Source organism: Gopherus evgoodei, chromosome 9 (genome assembly GCF_007399415.2).
Source record: "Gopherus evgoodei ecotype Sinaloan lineage chromosome 9, rGopEvg1_v1.p, whole genome shotgun sequence".
NCBI lineage: Eukaryota > Metazoa > Chordata > Testudines > Testudinidae > Gopherus > Gopherus evgoodei.
Window position 1 is genome coordinate 33,370,871 of NC_044330.1, and position 27,254 is coordinate 33,398,124.

The 27,254-nt window shown below is 40.7% G+C and overlaps 1 protein-coding gene across 5 annotated transcripts in view; it reads left to right on the forward strand.

Moving 5' to 3' along the window:
* Window positions 1-27,254, forward strand: part of TFDP2 (transcription factor Dp-2) — a 196,567-nt gene that overhangs the window by 47,555 nt on the left and 121,758 nt on the right. For all 5 annotated transcript variants that reach the window (XM_030575520.1, XM_030575513.1, XM_030575516.1 and 2 more), the window contains one exon: window positions 13,153-13,219. Coding sequence is in view for 4 of the 5 variants with exons in the window: in XM_030575513.1 (XP_030431373.1) it covers window positions 13,153-13,219 (67 nt within the window). In the remaining variant the exon portion in view is untranslated. The remainder of the gene's footprint in view (window positions 1-13,152; window positions 13,220-27,254) is intronic.

Consider the following 27,254-nt stretch of genomic DNA (forward strand, 5'->3'; position numbering starts at 1 on the left):
TCCTGACAGTGTTTAATGATTTTTGTTCCGGATGTCCTGGCTTGTTCCACCCTCCTGGTTGATGGTGCTGCCCAAGTATGTGACTGTTGCTACACTGGTGAGAACATAATCTTCTATTCCTACTGGTGGTGGTGAGACAATACTGAAGGTCAAGATATCTGTCTTCTTGTGGTTGATTTTCAGTCCAGTTTGCTGGGACTGCATTGAGTCAAGTTGTTTTTTTTGTATATGGATAGAAGCGCGAGATCCTCTGCAAAGTCCAGGGCTTCAAGGAATGAGAAGAGTGTCCATTTAAGGGTGTCTATCTGCGGCCCAAAAACCTTCCCACTGTGGCCGGCAGAGGAGAAACACATGCAGACATGTTGCTGGCAATGTCTGCTGCAAGTGCTGCCCCACACAGCTCCCATTGGCTAGCGGAGAGGGACAGAGATACCATCACTAGCTGCTGGGCAGTATCAGCCATGGAGGTAGCGTCACTTTTTTCCAAAATTGAATATAAACAAGTCAAAATACTGAACACAACTATCTGATGCACGCTTTGCTGCAATTCTGCAGGTTTCAACTGCTCAGTCACTGAGGCCAAACATAAACAAACAAACTGACAACTGAAGCGTTGTCAGGTGTCTGGCAAACACTAAAACTCTCTCTGGCAGGCGAAGAATTGTATACAGTTGTATGACAGTTTTATTATTTCTAAGAAATTCGAAATAAAAAATACAATATAAATGTTTTCTTTTCTGAACACCATCTTCAGTGACATTATAGGCCTGCTGGGAGGGTTTGAGGACCGGCACTGGCCTTAAGGTACCTTGAGTTTGAGACCTCTGATTTAATGCTTCTTGGCATGTCTTTTGTTGTATGCTGCATTATCCAGTCAAGAGCAGTGTTGAAGAGGATTACAGACCTGACACCTTGGAAGGTGGTAAGGTGATAGGGAATAGCCAGCATGGATTTGTAAAGAACAAATCGTGTCAAACTAATCCGATAGCGTTCTTTGATAGGATAACGAGCCTTGTGGATAAGGGAGAAGCGGTGGATGTGATATACCTAGACTTTAGTAAGGCATTTGATACAGTCTCGCATGATATTCTTATAGATAAACTAGGAAAGTACAATTTAGATGGGGCTACTATAAGGTGGGTGCACAACTGGCTGGATAACCGTACTCAGAGAGTAGTTGTTAATGGCTCTCAATCCTGCTGGAAAGGTATAACAAGTGGGGTTCCGCAGGGGTCTGTTTTGGGACCGGTTCTGTTCAATATCTTCATAAACGATTTAGATGTTGGCATAGAAAGTACGCTTATTAAGTTTGCGGACGATACCAAACTGGGAGGGATTGCAACTGCTTTGGAGGACAGGGTCAAAATTCAAAATGATCTGGACAAATTGGAGAAATGGTCTGAGGTAAACAGGATGAAGTTCAATAAAGTTAAATGCAAAGTGCTCCACCTAGGAAGGAACAATCAGTTTCACACATACAGAATGGGAAGAGACTGTCTAGGAAGGAGTATGGCAGAAAGAGATCTAGGGGTCATAGTAGACCACAAGCTTAATATGAGTCAACAGTGTGATACTGTTGCAAAAAAAGCAAACGTGATTCTGGGATGCATTAACAGGTGTGTTGTAAACAAGACACGAGAAGTCATTCTTCTGCTTTACTCTGTGCTGGTTAGGCCTCAACTGGAGTATTGTGTCCAGTTCTGGGCACCGCATTTCAAGAAGGATGTGGAGAAATTGGAGAGGGTCCAGAGAAGAGCCACAAGAATGATTAAAGGTCTTGAGAACATGACCTATGAAGGAAGGCTGAAGGAATTGGGTTTGTTTAGTTTGGAAAAGAGAAGACTGAGAGGGGACCTGATAGCAGTTTTCAGGTATCTAAAAGGGTGTCATCAGGAGGAGGGAGAAAACTTGTTCACCTTAGCCTCCAATGATAGAACAAGAAGCAATGGGCTTAAACTGCAGCAAGGGAGATTTAGGTTGGACATTAGGAAAAAGTTCCTAACTGTCAGGGTAGTTAAACACTGGAATAAATTGCCTAGGGAGGTTGTGGAATCTCCATCTCTGGAGATATTTAAGAGTAGGTTAGATAAATGTCTATCAGGGATGGTCTAGACAGTATTTGGTCCTGCCATGAGGGCAGGGAACTGGACTCGATGACCTCTCGAGGTCCCTTCCAGTCCTAGAGTCTATGAGTCTATAAGAACGGCCGTACCGGGTCAGACCAAAGGTCCATCTAGCTCAGTATTTGTCTACCGACAGTGGCCAATGCCAGGTACCCCAGAGAGAGTGAAGCTAACAGGCAATGATCAAGTGATCTCTCTCGGACAATCCAGCTCTATCCTCTGACGAACAGAGGCTAGGGACACCATTCTTTACCCATCCTGGTTAATAGCCATTTATGGACTTCACCAGGATGAATTTATCCAGTTCTCTTTTAAACACTGTTATAGTCCTAGCCTTCACAACCTCCTCAGGTAAGGAGTTCCACAAGTTGACTGTGCGCTGTGTGAAGAACTTCCTTCTATTTGTTTTAAACTTGCTACCTATTAATTTCATTTGGTGGCCCCTAGTTCTTGTATTATGGGAATAAGTAAATAACTTTTCCTAATCCACTTTCTCTACATCACTCATGATTTTATACACCTCTATCATATCCCCCCTTAGTCTCCTCTTTTCCAAGCTGAAGAGTCCTAGCCTCTTTAATCTCTCCTCATATGGGACCCTCTGCAAACCCCTAATCATTTTAGTTGCCCTTTTCTGAACCTTTTCCAGTGCTAGAATATCTTTTTTGAGGTGAGGAGACCACATCTGTACACAGTATTCGAGATGTGGGCGTACCATTGATTTATATAAGGGCAATAATATATTCTCAGTCTTATTCTCTATCCCCTTTTTAATGATTCCTCACATCCTGTTTGCTTTTTTGACCACCTCTGCGCACTGCGTGGACATCTTCAGAGAACTAGCCACGATGACGCCAAGATCTTTTTCCTGACTCGTTGTAGCTACATTAGCCCCCATCATATTGTATGTATAGTTGGGATTATTTTTCCCAATGTGCATTACTTTACATTTATCCACATTTAAATTTAATTTGCCATTTTGTTGCCCAATCACTTAGTTTTGTGAGATCTTTTTGAAGTTCTTCACAATGTGCTTTGGTCTTAACTATCTTGAGTAGTTTAGTATCATCTGCAAACTTTGCCACCTCACTGTTTACCCCTTCCTCCAGATGATTTATGAATAAATTGAATAGGATTGGTCTTAGGACTGACCCTTGGGGAACACCACTAGTTACCCCTCTCCATTCTGAGAATTTACCATTAATTCCTACCCTTTGTCCCTGTCTTTTAGCCAGTTCTCAATCCATGAAAAGACCTTCCCTTTTATCCCATGACAGCTTAATTTACGTAAGAGGCTTTGGTGAGGGACCTTGTCAAAGGCTTTCTGGAAATCTAATTCTATGTCCATTGGATCCCCCTTGTCCACATGTTTGTTGACCCCTTCAAAGAACTCTGTAGATTAGTAAGACACGATTACCCTTTTTACAGAAACCATGTTGACTATTGCTCAACAGTTTGTTTTTCTATGTGTCTGACAATTTTATTCTTGACTATTGTTTCGACTAATTTGCCTGGTACCAACGTTAGACTTACCGGTCTGTAATTGCCGGGATCACCTCTAGAGCCCTTTTTAAATATTGGCGTTACATTAGTTAACTTCCAGTCATTGGGTACCGAAGCTGATTTAAAGGACAGGTTACAAACCTTAGTTAATAGTTCTGCAACTTCACATTTGAGTTCTTTCAGAACTCTTGGGTGAATGCCATTGGGTCCCGATGACTTGTTAATGTTGAGTTTATCAATTAATTCCAAAACCTCCTCTAGTGACACCTCAATCTGTGACAGTTCCTCAGATTTGTCACCTACAAAAGCCAGTTCATGTTTGGGAATTTCCCGATCATTCTCAGCCGTGAAGATTGAAGCAAAGAGTCCATTTGGTTTCTCTGCAGTGACTTTATCGTCTTTAAGCGCTCCTTTTGTATTTCGATCATCAAGAGGCCCCACTGGTTGTTTAGCAGGTTTCCTGCTTCTGATGTACTTAAAAAACATTTTGTTATTACCTTTGGAGTTTTTGGCTAGGCGTTCTTCAAACTCCTCCTTAGCTTTTCTTATTACACTCTTGCACTTAATTTGGCAGTGTTTATGCACCTTTCTATTTGCCTCACTAGGATTTGACTTCCACTTTTTAAAGGAAATCTCTTTATCTCTCACTGCTGCTTTTACATGGTTGTTAAGCCACGGTGGCTCTTTTTTAGTTCTCTTACTGTGTTTCTTAATTTGAGGTATACATTGAAGTTGCGCCTCTATTATGGTGTCTTTAAAAAGCACCCATGCAGCTTGCAGGGTTTTCACTTTAGTCACTGTACCTTTTAACTTTTGTTTAACTAACCACCTCATTTTTGTATAGTTCCCCCTTTTGAAATTAAATGCCGCAGTGTTGGGCTGTTGAGATGTTCTTCCCACCATAGGGATGTTAAATGTTGTTATATTATGGTCACTATTTGCAAGCGGTCCTGCTATAGTTACCTCTTGGACCAGCTCCTGCGCTCCACTCAAGATTAAATCTAGAGTTGCCTCTCCCCTTGTGGGTTCCCGTACCAGCTGCTCCATGAAGCAGTCATTTAAAGTATCGAGAAATTTTATCTGCATTTCGTCCTGAAGTGAAATGTTCTCAGTCAATATGAGGATAATTGAAATCCCCCACTATTATTGGGTTCTTAATTTTGATAGCCTCTCTAATTTTCCCTTAGCATTTCATCATCACTATTACTGTCCTGGTCAGGTGGTTGATAATAGTTCCCGAATGTTATATTTTTATTAGAGCATGACATTTCTATCCATAGAGATTCTATGGAACATGTGGATTCGCTTAAGATTTTTACTTCATTTGAATCTACATTTTCTTTCACATATAGTGGCACTCCCCCTGCATAACCTGTTCTGTCCTTCCGATATATTTTGTACCCTGGAATGATAGTGTCCCATTGATTGCTTTCAGTCCACCAGGTTTCTGTGATGCCTATTATATCAATATTCTCCTTTATCACAAGGCACTCTAGTTCACCCATCTTATTTAGACTTCTAGCATTTGTGTACAAGCACTTTAAAAACTTGTCCCTGTTTGTTTGTTTGCCGTTTTCTGATGTGCCAGATTCTTTTTTATGTGACGGTTTATCATCTGATCTGGCCCTTACATTATCCTCTTCCGTCCTCTGCTCCTGACTATAACCTGGAGATCAGACTCTCCCCTAAAAGAAATCTGTGTCTGATCCTCATGCTTCTCTGCAGCAGTCGGCTTTCCCCCATCTCCTAGTTTAAAAACTGCTCTACAACCTTTTTAATGTTTAGTGCCAGCAGTCTGGTTCCACTTTGGTTTAGGTGGAGCCCATCTCTCCTGCATATAAGCTTCCCCCATCCCAAAAGTTTCCCCAGTTCCTAATGAACGTAAACCTCTCCTCTCTACACCATCGTCTCATCCACGCATTGAGACTCTGAAGCTCTGCCTGCCTACCTGGCCCTGCGCGAGGAACTGGGAGCATTTCTAAGAATGCCACCATAGAGGTCCTGGATTTCAGTGTCTTCCCTAGCAGCCTAAATTTGGCTTCCAGGACATCTCTCCTACCCTTCCCTATGTCATTGGTACCTACATGTACCACGACCACCGGCTCCTTCCCAGCACTACACATAAGTCTATCTAGATGCCTTGAGAGATCCGCAACCTTCGCACCAGGCAGGCAAGTCACCATACGGTTCTCCCGGTCATCACAAACCGAGCTATCTACATTTCTAATGATCGAATCTCCCATTACTAAGACCTGCCTTTTCCTAGAAACTGGAGTTCCCTCCCCCGGGGAGGTAACCTCAGTGTGAGAGGCAACCTCAGCACCATCTGGAAGGAGGGTCCCAACTATGGGAAGGTTTCCCTCTGCTCCCATTGGCCTTTCCTCCTCCTCAACAGCGCAGGGGCTGAGGGCTGTCTGACTGGAGGTGGGACACTTCTAGAGTATCCCGGAAAGCCTCATCAACATACCTCTCTGCCTCTCTTAGCTCTTCCAGTTCTGCCACCCTGGCCTCCAAAGCCCGTACGTGATCTCTGAGGGCCAGGAGCTCCTTGCACCGACTGCACACACATGTCACCTGTCCACAGGGCAGGTAATCATACATGCTACACTCAGTGCAATAAATTGGATAGCTCCCACTGTGCTGCTGGGCTTCTGCCTGCATTGTCTCCTAATTACTGAAAGGCGGTTTAAAGAAAAAGGTTTTGAATGTAGTTTGGTTTAAAGGGACTAAAGGGGCACTGATAGGAGCGACAAAGGACTCCCGCTCCCCTGCCAAACGCCCTTGCGAAACTCCCTGTTAGCAGCTCCTGGTTGCTTGTACGCAGCTTTATAAAGCCCTGGCCTGAGTGAATGCCCTGCCCACTGATTAAGGCTCAGCCAATTACCAGAGGCTTCTAGCTTTCAAACCTTCCTTTGAAGCTCATAGCCTCCAACTGCCAGCCCCAGTACATGGTCCTTCAAACAACCAAACAAACAGACAGACAAACACCAGCTCAGCACACAGCAAGTAACCCCCAAACACAAACAAACACAGACTATAGACAGTCACTTACCCCACGGATGCTGTATCTGCTCATCCTTCACCTGGAGAAATCCCTTGTGAAACTCCCTGTTAGCAGCCCCTGGTCGCAAAGCTGACCTGCCCCTGGTTCTTTTACATCCCTGATGTACTCCCGTTTTGACTTCAAAACTGAGCTCACTGTGATCAACACTGCATGTAAAGTTGAAATAAAAGCTTTTGATGATTTATACGGAGCGGGATTCCATATGCCTGCAGAATGCACCATAGGCTGGTTCTGTGAATGTTGTCAAAAGCCTTCTCAAAGTCTATGAAGTTTGTATAGAGTTTCCGTTGCCATTCTAAGCATTGTTCTGTTATGTTCTGTAGAGTGAAGATCTGGTGTGTACATCCATGCCCTTTCTGAAAACCAGCTTGCTCTTTTATGAAAACACTATGAACTGCCTCTAAGATCATAGCCCAGCGTATATCAGAATACTTTACTTGGCATAGATAAAGTGTTATTGCACACCAGTTATTGCAATCTCTGAGAGTTCCTTCCTTTGGTATCTTCACTAAAACCCCATTGATCAACTCATCTGGCACTTTTTCCCTTTTCCACACTGATCTAAATAGAGGGGCCAGGATAGATACTGTTAACTCAGGATTTACCTTGAATTCTGCATTCAAGTTATCCTTGCCAGAAGCTTTCCCATTTTTTTTAAGGATCTGGTGGCTTGAATTATCTCTTCCTTAGTTGAGGTGTCTGTGTTGATATCAAGATATTCTTCTGCCTCCTGGATGTTTGCGTCCTCTATAGTTGGCTCCCTGTTCAGCAATTCTTTGAAATGCTCTATCTAACGCATTTTTTGTTCTTTTTCTGTTAGTAGGTGGCCTTGTTTGTCCTTGATGAGTGTTTGTTGGTGTCTGCTGTTTACCACTGATAAGCCGCATCATTTTGTAGATGGTTCCTTGTTCACCACAAGCAGCTGCATCCTCTCCTTGTGTTGCCAGATTATCACTGTCATATGTCTTCTCACAAGGCGTTTGACCTCCTGCTGTGCCTTGCTATGCTTCTCACAATATTTGTCCTTTAGCTTCTGGGATTTTGTGTCTAAAACTTTTTTTTTCTTCAGGGCTCATCTGGTTTCTATGGCATTCCATGTGCTGGGTGTAATCCACTCCTTCCTCCTTTTCTGCCTGTAGCCTAGACAGGCTTCACTGCTCTGTTTATAAATTGCTGTTATTTTTGTCCCACTTCTTGTTGATCTCCTCATCTGCATTCCCCTCTTCTTCATCCAGGTCTGCAAGTGCATGAAATCTGTTCTCTTAAATGCAGAACAAAGGCTTTTTATATTTCAGGGGCCTTTAGCTTGTCAGTGTCCCTAGTTTGGTGGACCCACACTTCTCAGTTTTAGCTTGATGGAGGCTGTCACAGGGTGGTGGTCTTTGCCAGCATCTGCATCCCTTCTCACTTCACATCTGTAAGTGAGCGTCGCCATTTGCCGTTGATCATCGTATGGTCAATCTGGTTCTTATCTCTGCCATTTGGAGAACACCATGTCAGCTTGTCACCAGGTCATTCATTTTACGGAAATCAACAAGCCTCTCTCTGCTTTCATTCATGGTGCCACACCCATGTCTTCCCATTGCTCTGTCATTATTTGTGTTGTCCTTACCGGCCTTGGCATTCACCTTTCCCATGATGATAGTTAGGTCGTGGTGTGGTACTCACTAACTCTACCTGTAATGCAAGGATGAATTTATCCTTCATTTCTTCATCACTGTCATTTGTCAGAGCACTGCACTGAATCAGCGTGATGTTGTTGTGTTCCCTTTCAGTCTGGCTCTCATAAGTTTGCTGCTGATGGACTTCCATTCAATCAGGGAATGGTGTTTGCTGTTTTCTGGATGAGATGACAGACAAGTTTCTCTGAGGCTGCTGTTAATCTTCCTGATCCTGTCCATCTGCTTACACTGACACCCAGGGTGTGTAAGCTGTAGCGTCTCATCTCTGCTGTGACCTGGGCTAGCTTCCCTGTTTCGTTGTTTTTTGTATGTTCCAAAAACCAAGTTTGTTTTTGTCTTGGTGTTGAGCACTTCAGTCTTCATGCCAGTGGCTTCTTTTCGGCTTTCCCCGCTTGCAGTCATACGGGCCATTGACTCCTGAAGGCCATCACACACAGTAATGAAAAATTTCTCCATTGCTGTTTCTGTGTGTGTGTGTGTGTGTGTGTGTGTGTGTGTGTGTGTGTGTGTGTGTGTGTGTGTATATATATAATGTGTGTGTATATATATATATATAAAATGTGTGTGTATATATATATATATAATGTGTGTGTGTGTGTGTATATATATATATATAATTTTTTTTTTTTACGGGACAGCTTTGTTATCCCTGTGCCTAACACCCCAACCTGCAGTACCATGGTGTCTGTTTTGTCTGGCCTCTCTCCCACAGACCAATCTGGCATGGTTGAACCTTCCAGCATCAAAAAGCTTCCACTGACACAGACTCTGGGGATTGTTGGGGCATGCAAGCTGTCCCACCTCGACAAGACACAGACAGCAGAGGACAGCCTTTTCTGTATAGGATCTTACAAATATCTGAGCGCCTTCCAGTAGTGCATTAAGTTATTAGACTAATATTTGTCATGTGGTTTATTCTTGCATGTTTTTTCCAAGTTGAAAAAGTGAATGCAGTGGCCTGTTGTGGTAGGTTTTTTAAAATATATTGCTATGTATTAATTTTAGAGAGAGCAAAGTCAAAGAAATGTGCCTTGCACTTGGAGCAATCAGAAATATCCCAGTTTGGCACATGGCAAAATAATTTGGTGTGGTGATGTCTTATTAAAGGTCACAAGTGATAAAGAAATACAATCAGAGAGTTCTAACAGGCAGTCATTTTCCTGTATACCAAAAGATTATATTGAAGTAAGTTTTTAAAGCCTTTGTATGAAGTATCATGCATTACTTGAAACCCCCAAAAAACTTGAATGAATCATTGGTCATATTGTCCCATTCTTTTTGAAGCAGGATTCCCCATTGCTTTCTATGAGAAGTCTTCATTAAAAATGAATGGGATTATGCTGCCTTCTTATGTCACACTTCCATAAGTCTGTGCTGTCTAATTTCACACACATTTAAGATTCTAATTTCAACGTGTTTCTGAATTATTTTTTTTAAATAATCTAAAGTTTTATAACTTAAGTGGAAAATATAAAGTATAAAACTTTCAGGAATATTTTAAATAGGTTAATACACTTTGTTTCCATCTAGTTATGTATCAAGTTCAGACTTAATACCAGTTAATCTTTTTGTGTGGAAAGAACAGAGAAAGGAAGAAGAAAGGAGAAGAGGTAGAATGCAGGGAGGGGAAAGATCATTATAAGAAAATTGAAAGTGACTTAGAGCATGGCGTATAAAGAACATTTAAAACATGTCTTTAACGCAGATATTCTTTACTTATCTGCGAAGTTGGGTCATCCTAAGAACTGTTATAAAATATAACTACTTTCCTTGGCAGCCAAAATAACAGAAAGGAAGCTGCTCATATCCTTGCATCAAATGCTTTGCAAAAGAGGCTGTTTGCATGCACTTGTATTCTACGGCAGTGTTTCTCAACATTTTTGATGCCAGGGCCCAGCTTACTGCCTTGCTAAACTGTCAGGGGGATCTCAGGAATTGGTGCCAGTCCATGGACCTGTCATTGAGAAATGCTGTTCAACAGAATACATCTGCTGTCTCAAGTAGGGTATTATAAAAAGCAACAGAAGGGAAACAGCACTAGCAGATAAATACTAAAATTGTGCTTTAGGAATATTAAAGGTGACTTCCACAGGAGGAAAAAGTTGATCGTGTGCCTTTTTTTCATTTTTGATGCTTTATAAAGTATAAAGATGACCAGATTTTTTTTAAGAGTACATTCAGAAAGTGGCTAGTCTGAAAGATTGACTAGAAAGATAGTGAAATGAAGACCTCACAAGAGCTAAGTTGAACTATTAACAGGAAAATAGAATGTCAGACCATGTAAAACTTTTTTTTTTTATTAAATGCATTTTTAGCTTCAATGACTATGCAATATTTTGAATTAAGGAAGCTTTTGTTAAAGATTCAGCAAACTCATCTCCTAAAAAAGAGGAAATCCCAATAAAAACAAAACAAAAACAACTTTGTAGGTTTAACTCTTTTGGTTATTGGCATCCTCAAAGGGAAAGAATATTCCTTGCCAAGTTCACATATAACTCTTCTGCCAAGTATCAATGGCACTAACTGAGGCTAGGTTTAATAATATGTCTAGAGGATTCTTTCAAAATAAACAAAAGGTATGGCTTGAATCCCTATCTTAACCATTATCCACTCCCAGGTTTTGGAAATTTAAAAGTCTCTCTAAATACGCTGGTTATTTTTTCCAGTTATTTCTTCCCCACTTGCAACCACATGGGAGTCAAATGTAGTATGGAAGAGATTAGCTTTTAATTGGGGAATATAATATCAAAATGATCATAACTATGAAATAAGAGGAAGGCTTATCATGCCCCAGCAATTTGCTGTTTTTCACCATTGCTGGGCTGCTTTGGTTTGTTCTGTCCGCTCTTGTCACATGGCGTTTATGAAAGACATAACTTTAAACTGAGGATGGGGGCATCCCAGTGCTGAGTTTAACACAAGGAGAAACAGAAAATCCCTTCCCATGATAGGGAGAGTGAAATAGAGGCGTTCTCTCAGAAAGCACTTACAGTAAGAAGAGAACTGAGGAGCTCAGCTGCATAAGGCTTCACGCTATCTTTGGAAAAATGGCACATAAGCAACATATGGGCGAGTCCATATGACTGCCCTTTCCTCTAGAAACAGCATTCAATTATACCTACAGTGTCTTCCAGGAGAAGTGCAGATACATACGAAATATAGTGCTAATGGGTTTGATCCTTGGCTGGCTTTTGTATTGCCTTGCTGGTTGCCAGTGAAAAGACTTAATATGTTAGGGCTGTGGTTTGTTTTTTGGTGTTTTTGGTTTTTTTTTGCCCTCTCCTTACTCTCCCCCCGGAGGGGGAGGAAATGTCCCTCTCCCTTTTAATAATCAGGCCTCACTTGGACCACTCAGTTGCCTTCTCTTCCTCTTTGGCATGCTGCAGGGTTGGCAGGACTGTTCAGTGATTCTCAAATTTTTGTATTGCTGACCCCTTTCACACAGCAAGCCTCTGAGTGGATCCCCCCTTATAAATTAAAAACACTTTAAAAATATATATTTAACACTATTATAAATGCTGGAGATGAAGCAGGGTTTGGGGATAACTTCCTAACCCCCTGAGGCAGGGGTCGGCAACGTTTTGGAAGTGATGTGCCTAGTCTTCATTTATTCACTCTAATTTAAGGTTTTGCGTGCCAGTAATAAATTTTAACATTTTCAGAAGGTCTCTCTCTGTAAGTCTATAATATATAACTAAACTGTTGTATGTAAAGTAAATAAGGTTTTTAAATGTTTAAGAAGCTTCATTTAAAATTACATTAAAATGCAGAGCCCCCTGGACTGATGGCCAGGACTCAGGCAGTGTGAGTGCCACTGAAAATCAACTTGCATGCTGCCTTCTGCGCATGTGCCATAGGTTGCCTACCCCTGCCCTGAGGGGTCACAACCTGCAAATTGAGAATCTCTGGTTCTAGCTGCTGTCTCAGTAGGAGGAAGGGGGCAGGTGGGTTTTGTTATGAGATTTGTCTTCCCTGCCAACTGTTTGTGCATTTGACGGGGGGAAAGGGGTGCTAATGTCAGGGTGTCCCCCTCTCCCCTGCTCCTGCACCCTGCTTACCCCTTCTCCATATAGAGCAGGGAGGTGACATGGACAGAGAGAGCTTGGGAAGTAGCTACCATCTCAACTTCCTGATCCACTTAAAAGGACAGTGCACTTAAGAGTAGGTCAGCTTACTTAAAGGAGCAGTGTGCATCTCTCTCTCTCTCTCTCACACACACACGGTATGGGTCTTTCTCTGTCTGTTGTGCTCTCTCCCCTCCCTCATGTTCATGCTGCCTTGTGTGAGAGGCTACATTTAACAACAACGTGTTAACCTTTGAGGACTCAGCCGAGTGCTAGTTCATCATTTAGCAGCAAGGCATTCCCTGGGAAATATCCCACACTCTTCCGCCCTCTAACTTCACCACCTCAACCAAGCTTCACAATCATCATAGCTGTGAACAGTATTAAATTGTTTGTTTAAAACTTATATGGTGTGTATATCTATATAATATATAGTTTTTTGTCTGGTGAAATAAATTTCCTTGGAACCTAACCCCCCCATTTACATTAATTCGTATGGGGAAATTGGATTCACTTAACATCATTTCGCTTACAGTCGCATTTTTCAGGATCATAACTACATTAAGCTAGGATTACTGTAATATAAAGTGCTTATCAAAGTGATTCCTAAGCACTAGCGTTCACAAAATTTACCCTTTCAGGTTACTGTTGGTTGCACAGTAGAAAATCATTACAAAGCTGATCATATTTTAAGACTTCTAAAATGTTTTGTTCAGATTGGTGTAACTTCCACATATGGAGACCTGAAAGGATTTATAGATCAGAACCGGAGTCCATCAAAAGGTAAGAGGAGCTGAATTTGTCTGTTCAAAAAAGAAACTCATTGTAAGGCTGCCTTCTCTCCAGACTTTAGTAATTTATAATCTTCCCCTAAACTGTTGGTACATGCAGTATATGTGGTTGATTTAACTTTTTTGGACCCAACTTAAAATATTAAAGCTTGAAGTATTAGATACCTCTATATCTGTGAATGCTATATTGTAGATCCACAACAGTGACTGGTATTAAGGCTTTAACATGACAAGCCAAATCACTTATTATAAAAGTATCAGAATATTAAATTATTCACTCTTTTATGGGGGCGTGGAATATGTGAATACGCCATCTTCTTACCTCTAACCTCAGTCTCCATGTTGCAGGGACTCTTCTGACTAAGGGAAAGATGGACTGAGCTTCTCCCAGGGTTAATCTATGCTACCAAGGGAGGTTGAGTTTGTGGTAAAGTACTAGGCTGGGATTCAGAGGATCTGGATTCAGTTCCCAGGGTTTATTTAGGTTTCTAGGTGGCACTGTAATACAAATAGTAATTGTGACAAATGTAGAGCTGCTCTGTAATTTATAAATATTATAATGACATGGTTACTGTGTTTTACTGTATAAATATATTGGTTTAGTTCAATAGTGGGTTGTAATCAAGAAGAAAAGAATAGCTTAAGATAAGACTCTCCTTGGCAAACATTTGAGGCTTGTTATGGGCCATTGGCTCTGAAGACTCTGGCTCGATCTCCTGCTATGCCCTACTGAACTGATTCTGACAAACAGGGCAAAAGTGTGAGAACTGACAAGAACCAAAGGAACTCTGGTTGGATTATAAGGGTTTTTATTTCAAGAGAGGAGGCAGTTGCTGGGTAGCTTTTCTAGAAAACCAAATTTAAACTCAGACGCCACTGCTGGGGTATCTGCAGAAGGTAGGCTTACCTAGCTTGTCATGGGATAGTAAGCTTCAGTCAGTGATCCCCAAACTTTTTGGCTCCCCCTGCCACCTGTTGAGGCCATGTGGCAGGGCTGGGTGGTGGGGCCACACCAGGGACTGGGGCCATGGCCCTGCTGGGGACTGATGCACATATCATTGGCATTAATATTGGTGGGGAGATTTGTGTTTGCAAAAAGTTTTTGCATTGTCAGCTGTCAAAAACGTTCCTCTTTATTAGGATTCTCTTTGAGGCCTTGAGATTGATTTGGATTGTTGTTTTGGAGTTTCACTTTGTTTTAAAACTTAAAGGATATTTTGCTCAAAGGTTAACAAAGTGGGTTTTTAATCACAATCTTTTGTATTTCAAAATTCAGGAAAACCTTTTTCTGATCTTGGTTATTGGGGAAATAATAAGGAAGTGATGAAAGAAACCTATTTCATCCCAAATGTTTTTTTTCCTCTCTCAATCTGCATTCCACTTAAGCAGCTAGTACACACACTCTTTGGAAGCTGGTGAAAATACAGAGGAAGAATGTCTGGATCCAGATGGCAATGCCAAGAAGAATGAGTATATCATAGCAAAAATATTTTCTGGTCTTTTAGATTAGTAACTTTTCTCCTCTTTATTTCCCCCCCATGTCTTTATTATGTTTTTGAATATCTGTTTCACTAAAAGAACACCTAACACATTATAAAATTCAATGGTTTAGAAAAAAATTAATCTAACAAGGTAGCTTTCTCTTGGTAGACTGATCTCAAAAACAGAACTCAGACATAAACCTCATCCCAGTACATTTACAAAACAAATTTATTGATTAGATATAGAAATGAGATTTATTTTTGTAGGCCAAAAAGTTGATATTTTTAAGTGTAAGAACAAGAGGATAGCACAGGGAGTTTGTAGGAGGATGAAAGGATAAAATCAGCATGGTTAGGAAAGGCCGCATCACTAGTGCCATCACTTGTAAGAACATAACATAAGAACGGCCATGCTGGGTCAGACCAAAGGTCCATCAAGCCCAGTATCCTGTCCTCTGACAGTGGCCAATGGCAGGTGCACCAAAGGGAATGAACAGACAGGTTATCATCAAGTGATCCATGCCCTGTCACCCAATCCCAGGTTCTGGCAAACAGAGGCTAGCGACACCATTCCTGCTCATCCTGGCTAATAGCCATTGTTGGACCTTCTTCCATGAATCTATCCAGGTCCCTTTTTGAGCCCCGTTATAGTATTGGCCTTCACAAAACCCTCTGGCAAGGAGTTCCAGAGGTTGACAGTGCATTGCATGAAAAAATATTTTCTTGTATGTGTTTTAAACCTGCTATCTATTAATTTCATTTGGTAGCCTCTTGTTCTTGTATTATGAGAAGGAGTAAATAACACTTTATTTACTTTCTCTATCCTACTCATGATTTTATACACCTCTATCATATCCCCTCCCTTAGTCGCCTCTTTTCCAAGTTGAAAAGTCCCAGTCTTATTAATCTCTCCTCATACGGAAGCCGTTCTATACCCCTAATCATTTTTGTTGCCCTTTTCTGAACCTTTTCCAATCCCAGTATATCTTTTTTTGAGATGGGGCAATCACATCTGCATGCAGTATTCAAGGTGTGGGCGTACCATGGATTTATATAGAGGCAATATGATATTTTCTGTCTTATTATCTATCTTTCTTAATGATTCCCAACGTTCTGTTCACTTTTTTGACTGCCGCTGCACATTGAGTGGATGATTTCAGAGAACTGTTCACAATGACTCCAAGATCTTTCTTGAGTGGTAACAGCTAATTTAGACCCCATCATTGTATATGTATAGTTAGGATTATGTTTTCCAATATGCATTACTTTGCATTTGTCAACATTAAATTTCATTTGCCAAATTGTTGCCCAATCACCCAGTTTTGTGAGATCGTTTTGTAGCTCTTCGTGGTCTGCCTGGGATGTAACTATCTTGAGTAGTTTTGTATCATCTGCAAATTTTGCCACCTCACTGTTTACCTCTTTTTCCAGATCATTTATGAATATGTTAAATAGGACTGGACCCAGTACAGATCCCTTGGGAACACCGCTATTTACCTCTCTCCATTCTGAATACTGGCTATTTATTCCTACCCTTTGTCTCCTATCTCTTAACCAGTTATCAGTCCATGAGAGAACCTTCCCTCTTATCCCATGATTGCTTATTTTGCTTAAGAGCCATTGGTGAGGAACCTTGTCAAAGGCTTCCTGAAAATCTAAATACACTATATCCACTGGATCTCCTTTGTCCATATGCTTATTGACGCCCTCAAAGAAAGAGGCTTCTCTTCCTGCACTTGTGTCCAGAAAAAGAACTGACTGGATTCCTCTATCCAGGTCCTGGTGTGGATTTGCAGAGATTGTGGCCTGCATTTTCCAATCATAGAAAGCCAGGAGAGGTAAACCATCTTGTATGAGAGGTGGAAGCAGTTGGAAGAGCTGCAAGAGGAGCTGGCTAGGCTGAGGAGCATCCACACACACAAGGAACTCATTGAAAACATGCATAAAGAGACCTCCAAGGTAGAAGTAGTAGTTCAGCTGGAGAGGACTGCAGTAGCACCACCAGGGGAGGACGAAAACTACTCTTTCACAGGAAAGAAGCTAGCTTCTGATAACTTCTGGTAGCAGGCAGTGCTCCACCCTTGCTCCCAATGCACCATCCATAGAGATAAACTGGTATGCTGCCCTGGCAATGAGGGATGAGGAATCTCCCCTAAAGGTGAAGGAGGAGAAGCCATATACCCCCAAGGCTGGGAGGATTACAGCCACCACTCTCAAGAGGAGACAAAGGGTGGTTATGGTCTGGGACCTCCTTATAAGGGGGACAGATGCATCAATCTGTTGGCCTAACCTGGCATCCTGGGATGTGTGCTGCCTGCCAGGGGCCCATATCCAAGATGTTATGGAAGGATTGCTGAAGATCATCAGGCCTTTTGACTATTTCCCCATGCTGCTTATCCATGTGGGTACTAATGATACTACAAGGTGCGACCCTGAGTAGATCAGAAGTGGGTACAGGGCTCTGAGAGTGAGGGTGAAAGATTTGGAGGTGCAGAATGTATTTTCATAGATTCTTCTGGTCAAGGGTTGGCGCCCACGCAGAGACAAACACATCCTGAAGGTGAATGCATGACTGCGTGGATGATGTTGCCAGGAGGGTTTTGGCTTCCTTGGCCAGGGGATGTTATTCTGAGAAGGACTGCTGAGCAGAGATGGAGTCTGCCTATCAAGGAAAGGGAAGAGTATCTTCAGATACAGACTGGTTAACTTAGTGAGGCAGGCTTTAAACTGGAGACAACCGGCTTTAAACAGGAGACAACAGCCTGCAGGTAAATCCAAAACATGGAGACCTGGGTGAAGGGTCAGAATTTGGGGGGTGAGGGAACAGGAGCAATCACAGCAGGGACAAAAGAGAGAGACAGGGGAAATTTAATTAACATCTTAGATGTTTATATAGTAATGCAAGAAGTATGGGGAATAAACTGGAAGAACTAGAAATACTAGTGAATAATCACAATTACAACAATTGGCTTCACAGAAACTTGGCGAGATAATTCACGTGACTAGAATGTTGGTATAGAAGGGTGTAGCTTTGTCAGGAAGGGACAGGCAAGGGAAAAAAGGGAGGAGGTGTTGCCTTGTATATCAAAGATTTATGTTTGTACCAACGTTTAGATAGAACAGACAGGCCTGAAAGTCTCTAGGTAAGAATAAAAGGGATAAAAAATGGTTGGTGTCATGGTAAAGGTCTACTATAGACCACCTAACCAGGATGAAGAGGTGGATGCAGCTTTTTTTTCTCTTTACAAGAAACAATTAACAAACATCCAAAACACAGGACTTGATGGTGATAAGGGACTTTACTACCCAGACATCTGACTGGAGGTAGTGGGGAATAGTACAGCAGGACACCGATTTTATCCAACAGTCTTGCAGGACTGAAATTTTAAACTTCTTAGCCTGGATACAATTTTTAATTGAAGCACTTGCAAAATGACTGTAAATCAACATGTTGTTCTTCATAAAAATACGAATGTATCACCTCTCTCCATCTGCAATGAGGGGTTTTGTGTTGAGTCAGTTACCCAAATTGCCACATATTTATCTGCTCTGTCATAGCTACTGTTGGCCCCAAGAAATATAGTTTCGATTTTTCAGTTGTTAGGTCAGCTGTAATGCAAGTGATTTCTTGGGGCCAACAGTCCTCAGGTGATTATTCAACTTGCCTATTCAATCTCACTGTCTTGCTCCAACAGCAGGCCTGTAAGAAACTTGCTGCCTGATCCTGATTTATATTTTCCCCTTCTTTTCTTCCACCAGTTCTACCACTTTTTTTGATCTGAGTGGCTAGTCAAAAACTCAGGGTCTAGTAGGTTGGTCCAGTTAAGAAGAGAAAATTGTGATAATGAGGGGTTTGTGATGATGTTTTGGTTATTTAAAAACAAATTTTTGCCAAGTTCTTTTTCTCTGAACACAGAAGGAATCAAATAGCAAATAACAGCTTCTTTTGCTCGTGACACCAACAAGCATCTTTTCAGCCTGCATCTTGACCCAAAAAATCTCTTCCCCAGAATACTTTCTGCTGGTGCTTCAGGCTGTCTGCCTCACTCTTTGGTTTTCTGTGTTCTGCCTTTCTTCACATTTGGGCGCGCACCCCCTTGCCCAAACAATACTAGGTAAAGCCCCTCCACCCACTCAGTTCAAAACTCCTGGGCAGGTTCACACACCTTTTTTCGTTTTATCCTCAGTTATGTGAATTGAAGAGTGTATTCACACCCATCGGTATCAGTGAAGCTTGTGATCTATGTAATCACCAATACCTCTCAGCATGACACTAATACTCTGCTCTCTGCTGTAGGGAGGATAGTGAAATGTGACACATGAAGGAAATATGCAAGGAGGAGAGTACTGGCTTTTAGGAAGTCATGCTTCCATTGGGCCTGGGGAACCAAGTGATTTGTCCAAGGCTCCTCTACAGGATGTCCAAAGAGCTGTGGTCTTATGGAACATTATCTATCTATCCTGTGAAGAGCAAAGTCTGCCATTCCCAAGAGAATGATTTGGAGGAAACTGTCACTGGAAATTGGAGTAGTTTCATCATTTCTCTGTGGTTTTTCCCACGTAAGGAGAGCATATGGCCCTATATCTTAAAGAAACCAAAAATATATATTCACAGTAGCTTGGGAAATCCAAGCAGACTAAGATCCCATGGGGATGCTTTTGGAAATAACTGTAAAAGAGAAGACTCCAACTTAAAATGTTTTTATTACTAAATCTGACTAATATCTGTAGTGTCAAATAATGTCAAATATCAGAGGGGTAGCTGTGTTAGTCTGGATCTGTAAAAAGCAACAGAGAGTCTTTTGGCACCTTTAAGACTAACAGATATATTGGAGTATAAGCTTTCGTGGGTGAATACCCACTTTGTCCGATGCATGCGTCTAATGAAGTGGGTATTCACCCACGAAAGCTTATGCTCCAATACATCTGTTAGTCTTAAAGGTGCCACAAGACTCTCTGTTGCTAATATCTGTAGTGTCTTCTACTATGGCAGCTTGGTGTTTTTAATTACAAAAAAAAATCACAAAATCAAATAATATTAATCAGATGTAAAACAAAATAAATGCATCTTTCATCATGCCCTGAAGATTCACAGGTTTGGGCTCTGGCAGAGAGCCAAAGAGAACAGATCTTAAGGCCCTAACAAATAATCATAGTCCGTGACCCAGCCTCGGAGAGTTCAAACTAATATTCAAATCAGATAGTAAGCAATTTCCAACTAGTCTTAACTGTTTGGACTGGTCATAGGAATTTCGGATAACTGTGTTCCAGAATTCAGAGCTACAAAGATAATATAAGCTTAGTGGATTGCACTGGAAACCAGTGCAAAAATATGACCACAGGTGGTGGTTTTTGGGAGTTGGGTTCCAAATTACAAAACACAAGGCAACTAAGTCTTATCCACATTAGGGATCAAAACCAATTTTGCTAATGCAGTTTTAGCCCCAGTGTAGGCGGAGCCTAAGGTGTTGTGTTTTATGCAGCCACACTTATTCTGTAATCCTTAGCTGTCTACACTACGAATGCTTGCCGGTATAGCTATACCAGAAGAGTGCAGTAATGGAGACCCAGCATAAGCCAACAGGATTCCTTTTGTGGGCATTCCTAAGCCACCTCTCCTCATACTATATTAGCTATGCTGACAGAAGCACTCTGTCAACATAGCTATGCCAGCAGTGTAGATGCAGCTATGTTAGCTAGGCAGTGTAACTTTTTTTTTTTTTTTTAACATGTTCCTAGCCAGCATAGTTATGCCAGCAAAACTTTGTAGTGTACACTGAGGGCCTGTAAGATTTCAAAAACTAAACTGATCAGGACTTTGGTAAGTGACCTCTCAGGAAGTTATAAGTATTGTTTTAGTCAAGACACCAACATGGTAAGTTTTAGAATTATTTAAGCCTACACTACACTAGAAAAGGCTTGCTGGTATGGCTTTACTGACAAAAGCCCTCATGTAGACAGTTATAGGGACAAAAACATGCTTTTTTCCAGTATGCTTATTTTGTTTGTGTGGTATATTTAAAACTGCATTGGAATTGTAGACTGTCACTTTAATTTGTGAGGAATTTCCTGGTCCATCTTAAACGTTGGGGGGCTCTGCAGGAAGGCATGTGATCAGTGTCTGTTCTGCAGCCAGTTAGCTTAGAGTAAGGGCATGGCTACACTTGCAGATGTAGAACGCTTTGAGTTAAACCAGCCTTTACAGGGCGCAGTAGGGAAAGCTCTGTAGTCTGTCCACACTGACAGCGCACTTTGGCGCGGCCGCATTAGCAGCTCTTAGAACGCCACAGAGAGCAGTGCATTGTTGTAGCTATCCCAGCATGCAAGTGGCTGCAACGTGCTTTTCAAATGGGGAGTTGAGTGGAGCATGACAGGGAGTGTGTTGTGTATATGTGGGGAGGGAGAGAGTGGGTTTTTGGGGGGCTGGAGCATGTCAGCATGCTGTCTTGTAAGTTCAGACAGCAGCAGACCTCCCCAACCCCCCCCCAGCATTCCACAGTAATGGTTGCTTTGTCTCAGAGCAGATAAGCATGACGACTGTCAAATGGAGTTTTCAGGCATATCCAAAACAATGAGTGGCCACTTGACTTAAGAGGCCACTTGACTTAAGAGGTATGTTTACTGATCAGAGTGCAGTAATACAACACCTCATTCACACCGATGCTGGGGTGCTCCAGCGGGGGCGCATCAAACATTATTCTACTCCCGTGGTGGATTACCAGGAGCACTCTAGCTGTGGAGTCAGAGTGCTTTACGTGCTTTGCCAGTGTGGACGGGTAGTGAGCTAGTGCACCTGGGGCTCCTTCAATGCTCTGTAACTCGCAAGTGTAGCCAAGCCCGAAGGTGGGGTCCCTTTTAGGGAGCAGCCTGCTTTGTTTCTGTTTTTGGGATTCTCGTATTATCGTTCTGTATTCTAGAAATAATGTTTCTCTTGCTGGAAGGTTGCAATGCATTTGTTTATCTGACTTCTCTGTATGTGTGCTGTGAACATAACAGGTTGGGGACCCTGTAGAAACTATACCAGCAAAAGCATTATTTTGCCAGTATGTCTATACTAGTATTTTTGCCAGTATAGAAGTGTTATGTTTTAAAATAATAAAGTCTCACCCATATTTGACACTGCTGGCAAAAGTTTTAAGTATAAACCTGGCCTGAATTCAGTAAGTGACACTCTTCCCTCTGGTTACAGATGTGGCATTAAGGGGAACTGTGCTAATGAAGGTGCTTTCGTTCAGAGGAGTCTCAAAACAAGTTCTGATGACTACCTGTGTTGATTAAATATCCCATGGCATTTTATTAAGTGTCCTTGCCAGCTTCCAATTCCTGTAATTCCGTTACCTTATTTTCTCATGCATTTTCAGTTGGATACAGTATTCTTTACTTTTCACCCTAAACTGCAGTTGCTGTGTATTGTTTGGAAAAGCTAGGATGTTCCACTCAAAAGGTGGCTGCAATACAATAGTTCAAGTGCTCTCTGAGTGGGGTTGGCTCAGTGATTTTGTAAAACACTTTGATCCTCATAAAAGGTGCTATTAAACTGCAGAGTATTAATATTAGTTGAATGAACAACATGAATGTACTAACTGGGGGGAAGTGACTTTGTGTCATGTTTATCTTGAACCTGTGAGTTTAAGAGAATTGCCAAATTGTGACAGTGGTGAGGTACAAATTATGCACTACATCACAGACAACTGCCCCATTCACGCTTACAGGGGTGGCATAAGGGGGATCCACCTAGGCATCCCAGAAGTATTAGAATTGCTTTCGAATATCAAGATTCAGTAATAATCTCAGCCTGTTGGTTTTCAAATGACATACAAAAGAAGATGACGTAAATTTAAGGATAAAACTAAACAGATAATACAGTGCCAAATGTTTTTTTATTTCTATTTTATTTACTCTTGTAATGGATAGCTGAATAAAGGACAATGTTAAACCTTAGTAACAATAAGGTATAAGTCATGTTAATCGTGAATGTATTTTTGCATTAGGATTCTGCTTCCAGAATGATGGAACTATCCCTTGTACCCCTTCACCTTTTGCACTATATTATGCATTAATAAACAAGTGTAATTCACATAAGTATAATTATTCCTTTTGTTTTACCTGTGGTATAATTAAAAATCACGGATTTTTTCCCTCTTCTAATTAGGTATCACAGTTCACTCACGATGTCTAAATCCTTTTTCCACCTTTGGAATATTCAGTAAATGTTTAACCCACTTGAATATCCATATTGAAAGCATCTGTTCTTTAAAATGAAATTGTTCTTTATCTTCTCCTTTCTTGTCGAAGCAGGAGTCTAATGACAAATTCTAGAGAATACAAAGATGCTCCAAACTGGCATTGAGAATTACTCTCTGAATGGGGTTTTGTCAGCTTTAGTACTACATGTATTAAAAACTGCTCATCTGTTAAATAGTAGAGAAGTTTTGACTTCCAAACTATTTCTTACTGCTTTCTCTCAATGGTTTGTATAACTTTATTTTTACCGTGTTAGACAAGTATGTCAGTTTAGCACTTGGATTCTACTTCCTGTTCATGAGTATGTAAGTTTTGCTTTAGTCATATTCCTGGCATTGTACTGAAAACCCACACATGCTTTTTCTTCTCTCTTTAAAGGAACTGTATTTGATAAAATAGAAGTGTTGTGCTTTCAGAGAGAGAGGACTTGGGATGTTGGAAATAATCCTCTGCTGTGTCATGTATCAATAATGGTGGGAGAAAACTCACTTGCTTTCCTTTTTTAAAAAAAAAAAATCATTTGTTGTGTCTACTTGTACAATATGTATATTACACACAAAAGAACATTTAATTTCTAAGTCAAGAACTCAAAGGTTAGGAAATGTCCAAATTAAGGTTGTCTCTTCAACCTTAATTTAGCCCAGTTTTATAATAGTCTTTATTTACATGAACACATACTAATTTTTTTCAGCACTTCAGTGTTGTGTTTTCTCTTTGTTCAGTGTTTGGCACCATGCCTTATTTACTAAACACGATTCAAAACTTGATCTGAATTTCCTCATAAGCGTTTTTTTTATGGTTCTCATCATTACAGTACCTTGGGTGCTTAACAAATATATCTTCACAAAACCCAGTGAGATGAGGGGGTGTTCTTTCTTATTTTACAGATGTGGAGCTGAGGCAAAGAGAGATTAAGGTCAAATATATCCACTAATTTGGCCCTGTATACTCATCTTCAAGTGCCTGTTTTGGTTAATGGTCATCAAGCCCCTCCTTTTAGGGCTGTCTGTCTCCCCCTCTGTTGTTTGCTATGGCAAGCGAACCATTTACCATAAATGAGAAGTAGCCTCTTGGTAAAGGGCATCAAAATAATTTCTGGATTAGAATAAAAAATAGATTTGTATGCTGTTTTCTTGTTACATTTGCAGGATCAAGAAGCTTGGTTAAATATTATACAAAAATTGACGTCGTAATATGGGCAGGTGTCAAGCTTCAAAATAAACTATAATAAATCTTATAGTTTAGGAGTTAATATTCCCAAAAGGGTCACAGCAAACTATTGTTAGCCGCATAACTTTAAATGGGTAAAGGAATCTTTAAAACATTTAGGAATAAATTTTATGGAAAAAATATAAAAATCTTTTAAAGGCAAATTACTCTCCAATGTGGAATAAAATAATAAGACTTTGAGTAATGGAACAACTATGAAATTTCTTGGCCAGGTACAATAGTCTTGGTAAAGACTAATGTGCTCCCAAAGTTATATTTGTTTCAGTGTATCGCTGTTAGTGTTGACATGGCATTAAAAACATGGCAGGATGCGCTATTAAAATTCATATAGAAACATAAAAGACAAAGGGTGGTTTAAAGTTCTATATAAATCTACAAAGTGAGGTAGATTAGCTTTCCCTAATTTAGCTGCTTCTTATTATGCATCACAATTAAAAGATGTGATCAGCTGGATTTAGCAGTAAAACATCAAAACACTGGGTAAAACTCGAACAAGACTGGAGTTCAGATATAATTATTCATAGTAATTGTTAGGATAAAAAGACAATTAGATCACCAAAAATAATCACTCATTCATTCAGACCGCCTTAGTAGCCTTGGACAAGTTTTCTAAATTCCTGTCCCTTAGCTGCGTTTTTTATTAATCAGAATTTATCTCTAGGAAATATCAGTGTGACTTACTTGTGGGTAGTAGCTGAGATTACGCAATTTGGACAGCTGTTCCTAACTCCTGATCTGAAATCATACCAAGAGGTATGTAATAATGTAAATAATATAAAAATCCTGTATTTTCAATATTAAGTCAGAATTTTATTTTGAAATCTGGGTATATGAGGGACCTCTATTTAAATCTTTAGCCACATTTGAGGATTTGACCCAGGGGCAAGCTGGAACACCAGGCTTAATTTCTAAGGCATATACCATTTTGAGTGAAAAAGGTATTGCTGAGAAAACAACAACCTAGCTGAAAAGACTGGAGAGGGATTTGAACAAATTGATCTGAATGAATGGATCTTTATCTGGGGAAAGGAGATATGCATCATCAATTTGTGTAGCTGATAATGAAAATTTTTATAAATTACTGTATAGATGGCATTTGGCTCCAGTTAAGATCTGTCATATTTTTGTTACTAGGAAGGTGTTGTTGAAGGGATATAGGGAAAGGGGAACTCATTTGCAGATGCAGTCATCGTATCCAGAAATTAAATGGTTTTGGGATGAAATAATTAGAGATTAATTTTATGACGAAACGCCGGCTTCCTGGAGATCTCCTGACTTGCTTGCTTAATACCAAGCAGCAGATTTACATTTTAAACAGAATGACATTTTTTTATTGTTTAGCCACTAGATTTGTATTGCACATTATTGGAAACGTGACCACCTCCTCCTTTGAAATTGAAATATAGTAAAATATGGACTATCTTTGAAGTGGAGAAGCTTTCACACCAAGTATGTACATAAAATAGTCCCAGAGCTGCCAACTGGTGGAGTCAGGCAGCCTGGAGAGTTCCTGGGTATGAAATCTGCAGCCTTCCACTCCCATCATAAACTTGATCAGCAAAGCCACAGATCATTGCATGTTTTATTTATAAATCCACAGTTTTGCCATAAGCCTGTTCTAAAAACAAAAACAACTTTGCTTTGTGCCCAGAGGGTTAATAAGCCTTGGTTCTGGAAGACCAGGGAGATTGTGGGTGAAATGGAGAAACTCTAGTCCTCTTCCATTTAACTTGAGGTGCTTAAACTCAAGTGTCTGTGCAAATGGGTGGGGCAGTATTGCATGAGGAGAGAAGTAATAAGGACCCTGAACCATTTAGGACTTGCAAATTAAAACCCAATAACTTGCAACTTGGCAGTAGCCAGTGCCTCTGTGTGCTCTTATATGCTTTCTCTGTCCTACAGTATTCACCAAGTAGGCAGCTCCATTTTATACTGGCTTCACTGTTTGTGTCTCCAACATGTAGCTTCCCACAGTAGTCCAGTCTTGACATGACAAAGGCATGGGCGATGATAGCAAGGTCTAATGGAGGCAGAGGTGGGTATCAAACAACCTGAAATACACTGTAACCTTTGTCTCTAGATCTCAGTGGCCTCATACACATGGGACAGGAATGATGACAATTTCTGTAGTATCCCATGTGAGAACTCTCTGGCCTGAAGAACAATTGCTCATAACCACCCTTTGTGACTTCCCAGATAAAAATGAATGGAGCTGCTCAAGCCTCTTTATGCACCTCTGCTAGCAGGTAGTCAGAATCATCATAAGTCAAATCTAATAAATTGAGCAAATGACTGGCACAGACATCTTGCTGGAAGAATATGAACACACAACCAATACTTTGGGAGAAAAGTCAGGTTTAAAACCTGCTTGATTAGAATCTAGAAAATCTGAAGGCTTAAACTGATAGTTTGGCATGATCATCTTTCCCAGTACTGGAATGTTCGGGTTACAGTAATTGTCAAGATTGACAGCATCATGATATGACTTGTCAAGCAGGGGCTATACAGTATCATCATTCCTCCATCAGGAATCTGGAATTTTAAGCTGAAATTAGTCAGATTCAATATGGCACTTTTGTGCCTGGTATCCCACTAGTCTCTTCTCTCACTTCATCTATCCCAGGTCACATGTAAATCATAGCAAATATATTATACTATATTACATTATAATATAGCTAGTTTAAAAAAAAATTCCCCCTAGGAAGATTCTGAAATGAATTTGAGTTTTCATTTTGATTTTTGAAAACAACAACAAATTTTGAAGGTTCATTTCCCATCCCCCCCGACGTCCCCGTAGTAATTAATGTTTGAGATTCTTTTTTTTTCTCTTCCACTATCTTTTCAGAACGTCTCTGATTTTGGAAAAGTTACAGGGGCAGAGTTATAGGAAAACTGAAATACTATTATTAGTGCATGAACCCATCTTTCTCTGTGTGTACATCCTGATTCCCTACACAAAAAAAAGGAACAGGAAGGGAGGGCTAGTTACTTGCCCTTTGTTTTAGGAGAATGTCCTCATCCTTTTTTGTTTTCCTTCTCTTGAGTTCCAAAGTCACTTGTATTTTATCCCAG